General features: G+C 35.8%; 1 protein-coding gene across 4 annotated transcripts in view; it reads left to right on the top strand.

Annotated features, from left to right (window-relative positions):
• Window positions 1-12,158, top strand: part of CCSER1 (coiled-coil serine rich protein 1) — a 627,487-nt gene extending 615,329 nt beyond the window's left edge. For 2 of the 4 annotated variants that reach the window (XM_032109386.1, XM_032109385.1), the window contains one exon: window positions 3,302-12,158. In XM_032109386.1, the coding sequence (XP_031965277.1) occupies window positions 3,302-3,787 (486 nt within the window). In that variant the 3' untranslated portion in view covers window positions 3,788-12,158. The remainder of the gene's footprint in view (window positions 1-3,301) is intronic. The other 2 variants (XM_032109387.1, XM_032109390.1) reach the window with 2 other exon arrangements.
• Window positions 12,159-13,918: the final 1,760 nt, after the last annotated feature.

The following is a 13,918-nucleotide window of genomic DNA, read 5'->3' as shown; positions in this document are numbered from 1 at the left end:
AAAGTTTTGCATTAATCATTTGCAGGAAGATAAGGAGAAATAGGTTAAAAATAAATGTTTAAGTTTGTCCAAAGTCAGTTTGATTTGGGGTTCTTTTTGGTATGGCATGTGTGGCTTTTGTGCATCTCATTCTGGGACGTTTTTCTTATTCTGACCAGTTCATGAGGATCCTAAATAACTGTAAAATGGACCAGCAAGAAAACTTGGTTGCACTGCATTCTTTCAAGCAAAATTATCTGAATTCATCAAAAGAACAATTAATTAATTTCAACTCTGTAGGTTGCAATCTTTATAACAATGCTAGAATCACACCAAAAAAAAAACCAAACTTGCATGAAAATCAAAGCAGCATTGGACTTTTTATTGACAATATTTTGGAGAGAGAATAATGTTATTGGGATGAGGAGAGGGGAGAGGATTTCATGTGGATTTTGACTCCCATCTGACAACCGTTCTCACTTTTCCTGATTAGAAGCTATTCTTCAGTAATTTGTCATAGATAACAACAGTAGTATTGGGTTTTGGCAGTGTTTCTGTTAAAATCTCTGCTCATTTGATGCGTAACTATGCATCTGATAGAATGAGTCTGTCTTTCCTTGTTAACCATCCTATTATCTTATTGCTGGGGACGGGGCCAAAACAATTTCTTAAAATTCTGATGGCATAGTCTGAATTTCTACTGATGTTTTAAAATGTAGGTAAGTTAGCTCTTAATTTGTCGCCACCTGGTATTTGTTTAATTATTCAATAGGAGGGGAATTTCAGCAAGTTACAGCGTCACAAAACTAAGACCTTCCCCAACCTCATATATATTATTAAATATTTATTCATACATACACACACATTGTCTCCCCCCCCCATCAGCCAGCAACCAGAAGCGAATATTTCCCAGACCTATAAACGCAGCATTTATTTTCTAAATTGAAAATATTTCATGTGAAATATAACCTTGATAAGGAAGAGGAAAGAAACACCCCAGTGCTACAGTCATAACAGTGTTTCATCAGGTTAAAAAAGCAATATTAAAAAAATCTAGGTGACAATAATCAGCTGCACTTAGACATAATTTTGCATTAAAAAATCATGAAACTATTGTGGACAACTAGATGAACACGAATGAACAATTTCATGCTGTTGCCAAATAAAATTACTAACCTCCTACTGGAGTAATTAATAAGAAGCAGATGAAGAAGTCCTTCATAGGATTAATAGTGTTTGTTCTGCTTTGTAATGGTGGGGGATTACCTTGAATACTGTACTCCTGAGCCTTCTAATTCAAGAAAAAAATAGTGGAATTACTAAAGGGAATCTGTAAAGAAGACAAGTGTGAATGACTCAGAGTCTAGCAGATGAGACCGGTGAGAAAAGATCAATGTGGTAGTTTTTTATTCTAGAGCAGAGAGGATGAAGGCGTTGCTTGACAGCCATTCTTTGAAGACATAAACAGGTATTCAAGATCAAACAATAATTCTTTCTTCATTTTCATGAGAGAGAGAAAAAGAATGATCTTGAAGCCGGAAAGGTACGGTTTAGACATTAGGAAGACCTTTTCTAAAAGTAAAGGTAATAGGGTGAAAAAATCTTAGTGGAAAAGGCTGTACAGATTACATTGATGAAGGTCCTTAAGAGATGGTTAAGAACCATAAATCTCCAGAGGGATAAACTGGAGTTAACCAGAAGTTCAGGATAGACTGGAGGTCCCACCATGAAGTTCCTCTAAGGTTCTATATCGATCTTTAGGTTTTCAAAGATATAGGGTGACATATGGTAACTCTGGAAACATTCCTTACAATAAATACATGGATTTTTGACGGGGCATTAAACTGGACTCTCTTGTCCCAGTAGGAAGATTATATTTACTGACATGGAAATAAATAAATAATAAATAAAAAAATGAGAAGCGTTTGAATTTACAGACAGGTCCTCCCAAGAAGGATACACTAGGAATTACATGGAATTTCATTTCAGCACCTATGTGCTGTAGGTGTAAAAACTTGAAGTAATGTTTTTCTGAAGTGTTCTACTCCCATTTATGAATCTGGGTGCAATCAGCACTGAATAAAGTGGGGAAAAATGATGTTTCAGTACTAATAATTTTTTTTAAAATATCATCTCTGATGCCTTAAATGCACTGCAATCCTTGTACCCAAACCTGCACATGGCTCTGCATGGAATCATGACCATTAGCCTGCCTGCACTAAAAAAAGGATTTAAGCTGTGAATACTGACTGTATCATTCTTCTGTGTTGCCTAAAATAGAAATGCATGTGAAGTGATACAATTCATTCTGATACAATCTATCTGAGTTTCCTGTGGAATCATGGAAACATCCTGAAATATTTTTAGCCAAGTACTGTTGTAAGGCTTGGTAATATTTTTTATTCTCTCAGCTTTGTTCTGCAACATCAGAGCCCATATGTCAATGTAAATGTCAAGAAGCTGCTCCTATGTCCTTTCAGAGTTCTGTTGCAGAAAACCTGTAAGGAGCCAAGTTGGACTTTGGTTTCAAATTAACCAGTTGCTTTAGCCATTACCTGGGAAGATGTACCATCATCTCCTCCCCAGTCAGGTGTTCTAGAGACAGTATGAACCATTGCACCAGGTACACACTGAAAGTCTGCAGTGATCTGTTTTGCCATGCACAGATAAATTACCATCATTTCAACAAAATCAGATGCATGCATGCTTGCACAGCATCAGAAGTTGGTAACATGCTTACATTATATTTTTTCCAGGCAGCATGAAATAAAATTTTTGCTCTTCTCTGGCAGAGAATTTTGGCATGTATTGATTTGTAAATACACAACAGAACACCTGCATTCAAGGGACAATGAAAATTGAGCATGTTCTAAGCTTAACCAAGTCATGGAGATATTTACAAAATATGTTCTTTAGATTTTGTAAGGATTTGAGAGTATTAAGTGTTGAACTCTATGCGATCAAAATTCTCTTTGTTTCACTATGTGAATGCTTTTGAAAATCTGCTTACAATTCATGGAAACTTTTTATCTATTTAGTATGTTCTGAAAAAAAAATCCTCCCTTGATAAGGAAAATGCCCAAATCATTACCTGCAGTAAGCATTTTTCAATTCTAGTGCTGTTAAATGTGAATGAACAATACTTCTATTTTATGATAGCAATGCCTTGGAAGTTTTACCAGCAACTGAGAGTTTTCTTTCATTTTAATCTGCCAGACCCATGTGCCGTTCATGTGTAGTGAGGAGTGGTTTATGTACTCCACACCATTTCTCTACTGTGTCCTATTACTAATACTTTTTTTGTTTTGTTTTGTTTCCCCAGACTACATATCCAGTCAGAATGGTGAGCCAAAATCTCAGCACAAGGGACAGAAAGTCAGCACATACTCCCACCGAGGACCCTTTTAGACGCCTGCCAGGCAACCAAGCAGCAGCCTATGAAAGCAAGAGCTGTCAGCTGTCTAATTTGTGTCTGAGCAGCCTCCTGAAAGAGAAGGAGATCGTGGAAGTCATCAAGCACACCCGAGGCACGTACGAAACCCTGGCTTCAGAGGTCACCCAGAATGGTTTGGCTGTCACAGCCCCCAGTACAGCAAAGCCAGCATCCAAGGCCGACGGCTTCCCCATGTTCTCAGGAGCTCCCAAAGACCAAACTGCTGTGCCTCGGCAGCACAGCACCTTCACAGGGAGACTGGGACAGCCCCCGAGGGGACCCATCTCTTTACACATGTACAGCAGAAAAAACGTTTTCCTCCACCACAATTTACACACGGCAGAGCTACAGACTTTAGGTCAACAAGATGGCTAACAAGGTGCTTATTTTCTTGCCATGGAGGGAGAGTTAATTAAAGAGGAATGTAAGCTCGCCTAGAGCTCTGTCTTAGTTCTCTTCTGTTGCTACTTTCATGTGAAAAAAAAATAAAATAAAAATTTGACATTGTCTGTAGGTTCCATATTTTCCCACCTTAGACTAAGGCAAAAGGATGAATGAGATTGTTCAACAACTGGGCTGATTTGTCATGCAGAAGTCACCATGGGTTTAATGAATGGGACCATTTGGCTGGCACTGCTAGGCCAATATTGGCTAAATATATTTTTTCCCATCTATAAGTCACTATCATTCCCTAAAGTTCTAGAAGATGATCTTAAATAATACCTGTATGTTTAATAATATTACTGTTAAAGTAGATGTGAAGAATGAATAGGTAAGTAATTAGTAAACCCTCTTGAATTTCATAGAGATTAGGGAAGTAAGGAGCCAGAAATCTTTAGGACCCTCTTTTTACACTTTTTTTTTTTTTTTAAAATATGGTGAAATGTGGTCACTTACAGAGTGTTACCACTTCCTGATGTTTGTTTCATGAGTGCCTCATGCCAGAAGTAGAGGAAGTGACTGATTTTCCTCTAACAGGTTCATAGAGAGTCGCCATGTATTTGAGTCAATAATTGGGTCCCAAACTGAGGATGTCAGCTTGTTTCCTCAACCTTCCCTTCCCTCTTCACACTTCTATTTAACTACATTTCTTTGAGTGTTTCTGTTCTATGGAGACGTGTCAAGTTGTGGTGATCTTTGTGCTTTACAGGCACTGTGGCACTCATGATGCAATGTGACATTCTGCTGTGTAATGCATCCTCTAATTTCATTTCACTTCCCAACCCAAAAATGACTGAAAGACTAAAGTAAGAGAAATTGTCTTATTACCCAGGCTATATGACCTGCCTACATCTTATTTTCTGTGGGCTGTGTTGTCTGCACTTCAGGACCTGTTGGTTTATACCAGCTCAGTGGGTTTTTTAGTCTTGACACGTTGCAGACAAGTGAGATTAATTTACTGTCTGGTCTCACGGGAGCATGAAATCATCCGACCACACCACAGAACTTGAAGAGCTGTTGGTAGCATAAGATCCGGTTTTCCCCTCTCAAGGCTTGGAAACATCTCAGTCCAGTTACTCCAAACATGTGGCATGTATGAAACATGACACTTGGTTTACAACCTCTCTGATGCAGGGTAATCTGTTTGAGTTGTAATGGCACATGCAGTTAGTAGTTTATAAATGATCTGGCATGTTTAAGTACGATTGAGGCAGATCTGAGACAAGTCACCTCTCTCTTTAACTGGGGATTAATAAGGGAAGCCAAGGGAGCAGCACGTTCTCACACACAGAAACAATCCATTGTGACTTAACAGAGATGGCATATAATGAAAAATAAAGCATCTGTAGCCACTCAAAATCTGTAACTTTTAAAAGGTAAGTCACATAGAGTGTATGATATGAATTAAAGATAAAATTTTACCTAGTGTTAAATGTATCTGCTTCACTACTTAATGTTTGGATTAATACAAGGAAATTGTATTAACAAATCTTGCTTAGATAAAGAAAAAAATAAGCTATGAGCTTGGCAGATATTCCGTAAAGCAATTTCAGCAGCCTGAAATTTCAGGCTTCTGTTTATCGAGGATTTTATTTTGCTTAGAGCAGATTTTATTACATTATCTGATGTTGAAGAGAGCAGGTTTTGTCTAAATATTCTGTAGTGATAATTTTGGATATCCAAAGATGGATACATAAGAACCAAGACAAATATTTGCCAAATTTCTTCATGTTCATGTGTGCATTGCTACTGCCAAAAGAGAATGTGCAAAAATTGCAAACACAGCTTTACCGAATTAACTGTGGATATTCAAGACTCCCAGTCCTGTGTTGAAACTCATAATTTAAAAGTCTACCAAACAAGTTAAAAATAGTAATAAGATAATTTCACTACTCAGAATCACTTTTTCTTCTTAGCAATACCTTAAAGTCATGGTAGATTGAAAGGACAGTTAATTCTTACTAACAATTCATTTCAGTATTGCTCATCTCAAGAGCTGAAGTATGCAATTCAATTTCAGATCTGTAAATAAATTAAACATACACTGTAATCAAGGAATTTTTTTCCAGGACACAAATGTACTGTACTACATTAAAAAAAAAAAAAACAAAACACAAAACAAACCCCAATACCCTCTTCACTTTTAGGTTATGTATTGTATCTATAGTTGTTTTTTTTCCTGGGAAAATGGACTTTTGGATTACACTTTATTAAAAAAATCCATCTATAAACTTCAAAAATAGGATTTTAAATGCTACTATTTTCTTGGAGAATCTTTTATAGAGCTGAAACTTTAAAAAACTGGAAAAAAAACAGTTCAAAGTGAGGGATATTTTTAAAATGTCATCTTGAAGCTGTTTTGTATCAGTATTTTCAGCATTGCTATGTTATTTGTAATACTGAGTGTAAATCTCACCCAGAGAAGGGTGTTAGCCACATGTTAATGTACAGTACAGCAGTAACTGTAAAACAGAGGTCCTTTGTTTGATCCTCTTGTGTATATAGTAAATCATAAAGCAACAGCATGTGGACAATCTTGCAGTGAATTGATTCCTTTGTACTAAAAATCTCTAGTTTTTTAAGAGTTCCATGTACAAAATGATTTATACATTTCTCCAAGGCTGTACATATCCAAAGACATGACACCGGGGGAAAAGGCATTTATTGGGTTTTTTTCCATTGATGTACCTTTCTTCCTGTCTTTTTTTTTTTTTTTTTCTCTTTCTGTACAACAAAGAATAACTGCAAAGTTTCTGCTTAAAATTACTTGTTAGTTCCCTGTCTTTCAGTATGATAGAGGGCATTTTAAGGAGGAGGAAATCCCCAAAGAAAAGCTGTTTCCATTTGAAGCAGTATCCGTCCCATTTTTTTAAAGCAATCATTTGGCAAAAGAAACCTTAGATCTATGTCCTAAATATTTTTTTAGTAATTTAGCAGAGCCACACCTGAAATGGCTTATCATCAGCTCTAGACTTACCCTGACTAGGACATGTTTATAAGATACAGTAACATGCTAGGGCCAGCCCTGGTCATAAATTCTTGAGATGGAAGGAAAACACTTGTCCAGAACTGGTTTTGTTTGGCTTTCAGAGCAGTGGAAAGGTTTTTTGTATACCTTGTGCATGTGAATGAAGCTCAAGCTGTGTGCTTGGGCATACTGGAAAGAGACATCTTAGGGAAAAACTCTCCTCTATTTAGGCTATTTAGCAGCAAATGAAAACATCCAGCAACATAAAGTTCTGCCACCTTTCCAGACAGGCCAGCCCTCTGTATGTAAAATTAAACAGCCAGATTAGATTCCTTTACTTCAATCCAGGCTCTTACTGGTTTTTATTCCACAGACCTCCACATAAATGTTAGAAGGGCTTTCCTTATGTGTTTTTTTTTTCTGGAAATTGTGAAAGGATATATATCCAGACTAAGATCCAGACTAAGTGATGTCTAGATAAGCATTTGAAAGCTTACCAAAATGTTCATGTTTGTCCTACAGGTTCATTACAGTCATTACAGGTTTGTTACCAATAAATATTGCTATTTTTCCCTTTCCCAAAAGCCAGTTTGAAAGTAATGATTTCTGTCTGTGCTGATTGACTTTACACTGTTAAATACAAAGTATGCTCTGCAAAATAATAAAAATAAGGTATTTATTTACAAATCAGTACTGTAATTTACATGCCCTAACAGTTGTGCCATATCTACACTGGTTTGATTGGTATGAGATTGATTAGATTATGCCGAGTTAAGTCACCTGATGATTGATATTGTGGCCTTTAATCCAACTAGTCTTGGTTTATGCATAGGAGAGCTCTGAATCTGGAAATATTTCCTGGTTCACAAAAAAGACTAGAAAATATTTAATCTAACAAAACCACCAGATCATGATCTATGGTAAATGCACTTTTTTCCCTCCTTCACATTCAAAAGCAAAAAATCCCTGCAAGTCCTTTTGTATATCTACATAGTTCATAAATGAAGTAGAGTAACAGCTAACAAAATGCAAAATCTTGAAATAAATACCTAGAGAAAAAAATCCATGGGAGTCTTCTCACAGATCTTTGTAAAGTTGATGTTTGTAAAGATGTTGGTAAGTTCTGTATCTGAGTGCACTAATGAATGTGTTCTATGGCCTCTACTGCTCTCAATCTGATGATTTTTTTCAGGGGGAGAATTTGCTGTTTGAAGCTTGTTCTAGACAAAGCAGGCAGTACAGTGTGAGGAAGTACATTGAAAGTAACTGTGGAGGTCTTCTCCCAGCTTGGGGAAGCACACAGCATCATTTCCAGGAGGTATCTTAGTGTTCTTTAGCCAGCAAGAAGTTGACAGAGATTCCTCAGGAGAGCAGCCTCAAACCATGCAGACCACGACTGCCTTTAAATGGACTTCAACATGTTCTATATAAGGCACTTCTAAAATCATATGGAAATGTCAGCAGCTGCAGAACACACCTTGCTGGCTTGTTGGGGGGTTTCTTTGAGATAAAAGTGCCATGTGCTGGTTTTAACCTTGTAAAGGAACTTGCTTGCTCACTGGTGATCTGCCCAGGATGTGAGAGTTTCTCTGCTGTAAGGGATATGATACTAACTCCTCACACTGTAAAGACACTGGATATCCTCTCTGAAGAGCTTGAGATTTGCAGTGTATTTTCAGTCTAGGAGAAGTATCTGGATTAAATTATCTTCTTCTTCAAGGATCTTGAAGTCAGTGGAAAAGAAACTTGCTTATTGAAGTATTTTGGAAAGATGTTGTGGTTAATCTTATTTTAAAATGCACTTAGAATTTATCTCCCTGTATCTAAAGACATGAAAAAACCCCAAACTTTTATCAGAATAAATTTCCCATAAATCTGAGATTCTCATTAGCCACAGCTGTCACTTCCATTCTGTACAGCTGTGAAACATTTTTGGATTTGCTGGTTTTGTTGCCTTCATTATGTGCAAATCATTACCCCTAGTTCTGGGGTTTTTGGGCCATCAATCCAGTACTTGAAACACACAGGGAGGGCTGTTGAGGATTTCTGTGGAAGTAATCCTGGTGCTCTGAAAGCAGGGCAACAAGAAACTTGCCTGAAGGTCTCTGTGTGTTTCCTGGGGATGGAAAACCTTTCCTTATTAATTTTAACTGTGAAGGAATTGTGAGAATCTGATGGATGTGGCAAGTAGCAGATCGGTTTTGTTTCTAAATCCACGTAGAGGTAATAGAACAGAAAATACTCCACTGAGAAGATTTTTCTAGTGGGCAAATAGTACCTCCTTATATTCTGTATCATGACCATTTCTGTGTCTCTGGATTTCAGGAACATTTCCCTTAGGTATGGAGTGGTGATGACTAACAGGTTGCACCACGGTGTTACTTCTGCTATGAGAAGGCTCCACTGGATTTTTTTTTTTTTTAATTTAAAATATGTCATCATTAAAATGTTTTAACATTTTCCCCCAGAACTGCTGTGCTCCTGGTGTAGTAAAAAGCAGTGTATTCACAGAAAATGTCCCTTTTCCATCTGGGAAGGCTGTTGGTGAGCTGAAGTCACAGCTGACTTACATCTACACAAAAACTGTCAAACTTACTTAAGCACCTACATAAACAAATACCTTGCCAGGTTTGAGCCTGCTTTTGTCACATTGAAAAAGCCCTAATAATGCAGTTTTTAAATGCATATGGATATCAACAGTAGTAGTAGAATTTTAATTGATTTTCAATTTTCCATTATGTCATTGCACTTTATATGAGGGTTTAGTGTGAACAACACACTGGCTTTTATTTTTTTATAACCTAAACTTGATTTCAACAGGGTTCAGAATTCTCTACTATTTAAACATGTAAGCAATCCCATAAAACAGTCAAATTCCTCTTCTTTAAAAAGCTAAAACACAAGTAAATAATATTTTTTCCAACGTAAACAATTTCATTCATATTTATTGTTTGAAAGGTAGAATGTATAAAAAGTATTCTTACTTATATCTAAATATAAGGACGTTTCAAACACCCCACAAAGTAGAAAAGATAAGAAACTACCTTAATATTAAAATCACTTGTCTAGCTATACCACTAGGCTTTGTTTGCCAAATCATTAATTTCTTTTTAAAGAAAATCTATTTGTTTTCCATGGTTAAGAGTGTGAAAAACACAAAGTGTTTTAGTACATGCTCTACAGAATGTGTGGAGAGATGATCAATATCACAAGGAGAATATAAGCAATCAAAGTCCTTAATCAGTGATGCATCTGATGTTTTTTAAGCAAGAGGATCAGCAGGATATAAAAATCTGTGTAAGAGGAGAACAGATGTTTTGTTGCTCAGAAAACTCTAATGGAAGGGTAAAGGCTGATGGATTAATAGCTCTTTTTCTGTTCCAGGGCTGGTGGTGCAGAGCCATTTGCTGTGAAATAACACTGAAGCAATATTTATAAAGTAAATCTATTGGAATAATAAGAAATGAGATAAAATGGTCGTGTAACACCCCAAAGTATGGTTAAGGGTACTTCCATAATTTGATCAAACAGCATCTGAGTGAATTGACATCTTTTTATTACCAGGGTATTATCTTTATCTGAAGGATAAGTGTAAGTGGAACAGTGCAATTTGCATTCTAACATAGAAACAATTCAGACAAAAAAAATTAAAAGATTCTATCTCTAAAGCCTTGCACTTTGTACAGTCTTCTCTAACTATCTGAAGTAGTTTTATGTAATTTTATTTCATGCAGCTGTGGTACTAAATGCCCTTATGTTGGGTAACAAGGAGAAAACATTGAAGAGAGAGTCATGACCCCGACCCTACATCAAGAGCTGCACTTGGTTAACAGGGTCAAGGGTTTGGTTTTCCTTTCCAATAAAGGATCAGGATTCTTGTGAGAAAACCTTTGTACAAACGTCTCCACAAGCAGCTTGGCCTATGTGAATTTCACACTGGTTAGGGGAAAATTAAAATTTTAATTAAAAAAAGATGATTACAACTCTGACTATTTTTGAAAATATGTTCTTTAATACTGCTGAAGGCCATTAGGGGGCTTTGGGCATTTTTCTGTAAACAAAAGTGTTCTGTTTCATGTATTAAAATTGGATATTTTATCTGATCATTTCCTCATTGTGAACTTGTCTGTGAATATCCTGCTGTCCAGGATGGAGTTTTTCAAAACTACTGACCACTGTAAAAATTAAAGGACTAATAAGACATTGAATTTTGTATTCTGTGCTGCTAAACACCCATTTAATTTTAATAACAGTACACAGCAAGGCTATTTGTTATATACTACTGCAATTAATTTTTTAAATGTAATTGGCAGTACCATAGAGATTAACTTGAATTAGAGACTTTAGAAGAGCAACACAGATGAGAAAAGGAGGAGAATATTAACTTGAAGGTTAGGTATATGTAATGCACTGCTGAAGAGTGTTAAGAGTGAAGATCTATGGGAGACAAGATAAAGTTTTTTCACTGAACAGACTGCAGTCAGTCCAGGACCACTTTGCTGATTTACATGGTAACTTAGATTTAAAAGGAAAGAAAAGAGAATATTTTTGCTAAGAGATAACACACAAAGGCAACCTAAAAATCAACTTGGAGCAGAATTTGCAATAGTGAAGGTATTTGCCTCAAGGTGTGGTCTGAAAAGAAAACTGTAAATTATATCTAAGTTCTGATTCAACAAGTTCATTAGTGATTTTAAGTGATTTTACTCTACAAAGCCATGATTGGTTAAACTCATTGTTATTTAGCAGGCAAATACTTTGTATTATTTAAGAATTGCCAAGGCATAACCCTAACCTTTGACTTTAGTACCACAGTACCACATAGCCTCTGATTTTTTTTTCTTTTCTGTTCTTTAATTTTTTTGAGGTTTTGTAACTTCTGTGCAATAAGAATATGATTGTTTCAAATTCAGTTGTTTTGCACTGACTGAAAGAAGTTACATAGCCTTTAGACGAGAACACTGTTCTCTCTGAAGAATATCAAGCAGCATTCTGTTGGTTTTGTAAATCAGATTACTGGCTAAATAATTTTTGTGGATTACTCTGAAGAGTTATGGCAGTTTGTAAAACAGTACTATGGGATTCTATTGGTATTATTCAATGGTCATTTGTTTGTTCCTGATTTTAGTTGGCATTATTTCTCCTTCTATGTTTTATGGAAAGAAATGTTATTTTTGAATATTTGTATGGACTTTTAACTTTAAACCTTATTGTAGAGATGCACATTCATATATTTCCCTATTTGAAATGAACATGAAGGGCTCTTACAGTTTTGGTTTTTTCTTTTCATGCTGCCAAAAGATAATTTGTTAATAAAAATCCTGTGTTCTATGATGAGCCTGTGTTGGTCTTGTCTTTGAAATAGCTTTTATTTCTTGGATATTTCTTTATACTTTTGCTGGGAAATACATATTGCACTTTAATAAAGACTAATTCTTTTATGGCTTAATGCTGTTAGCAGTCTGTTACGATCAAGAGACTTATCATTTTTTCCTGAGGTCCTTTAATCACTTGATGAGAACTCTAGGTTGAAGCTATTTGATACTGTGCTAATAATAAATTACAAACACCTGTTCAGAACATTTTATAAAATCTAAAGGTTATCTACAAAAGTTCTACTGGGTTGCAGGAAAAAAAATCCATTCTGCCTTGGTATTTTGCAAATTCTTTATTACACTATTTCCTGCGTATCCAAATAATTTTTCTTACACAGCACTTCTCAATTCCCTACTCTACTTCACAGTTGTTCTTAGTGTGAAAATAGTAATGTGCATAAATAAAATTAGGCTTTACTTCTGTTTTTCTTCTCTTTAGCATCTTGTACCACTTTATTCTTTTGCTCTTATAGTATGTGTGTATTTTTTTGTTGTCCATCCCAGTATTTCAATTAAGGATGCTATAAAACACTCCTCCACTTTGCTTCATTTTTCCCACAGCATATCTAAATGATATGTCTTCACCTTCAAAGGGAAAAATCACTAATATTACTTTAATTCAAATATAGAAGAAATAAGCAAACTTTCACATTTGTAAGGCTATAAAGTATTTTTCATCACTGACAGTAGTATATAAATAAAAGAAGCATGAAGACCAAAGTGTTAGCTCATCGTGTCATAACTGAGTTCCATTTCAGCTTTTGCCTGCATGTAAATAATTCTTCTGGGCTGCATTCTCAGACCAGGAGGTTTATTTGTTTGGGGGGGTACTGGATGTTGGTTTGGGGGTTTTTTTTGCATCACTACCAGCGTACCATTTTCAGTCCCTGCTTTGAAAGCCTCAGCTTGGCTTCCAATTCTTCATCTAGAGATGGCTGTAGCTCGTTTCACAGGACTTAGATGCCTGCTACTCTCTCAGTAATACTGTTTAAAATAATGTCCCACTCTAAGCTGTTTCTTCCTGTTACCATCCACTCTTGAATAGCTGCACCATTTCAGTGCTGTTTATGGTAATTCTTTTGAGCATTTCAGTCCCTGGCAGGAATATGAAGCTGAATGGGTTGACTTTATAACTTTATATATAATCTTCCAAGGAAAAATAAAACTGAAATAAAAGTTTTTTATCTGATATTTTTCTGTGAATTTAAATTACTGTACTATCAGGCCTCTGCTAAATGAGGCTAAAGAAACATCAAATTGGATGCAAGTTGTGGAAAACGGAAGATTCTTTGAAATTAGCACAGGTTATACAAAGTGCTTGGGAGCTAAGGAAGCTTTCCCACATAACATCACTTCTATGAAGCTTGAGTGTGTCTAAAATGATGGAAGCCTTAGTATTTGGGTTGTGATGGTCTTTAAAGTGCCTGAGGATTTTTTCATGGTTACATTATACATGGTTTTTTACTTCCTTGTAAAGCGTTCTTTTATGAAACAATGGGAGAGGAATTTATTCCCTATCACAGAAATACTTCAAATGCTCCTGATTACTGAGAGTAAAACAATATTCATCAGACAGCAAAGTAATTCCTCAATTAGTTTGTATGTATTATAATTCATAATATTTTATGTTGTAATAACTCAAAAAATAATATGAATGTTGTCACTTTAGAAAAACTGCATATAAGAGAATGAGCTAAGCTTAAACATAGTTTCAGATTGAAA

Source organism: Corvus moneduloides, chromosome 5 (genome assembly GCF_009650955.1).
Source record: "Corvus moneduloides isolate bCorMon1 chromosome 5, bCorMon1.pri, whole genome shotgun sequence".
Lineage (NCBI taxonomy): Eukaryota > Metazoa > Chordata > Aves > Passeriformes > Corvidae > Corvus > Corvus moneduloides.
The sequence above is the reverse complement of the archived record's forward strand: the minus strand, read 5'-3'. Positions and strand labels throughout refer to the sequence as shown.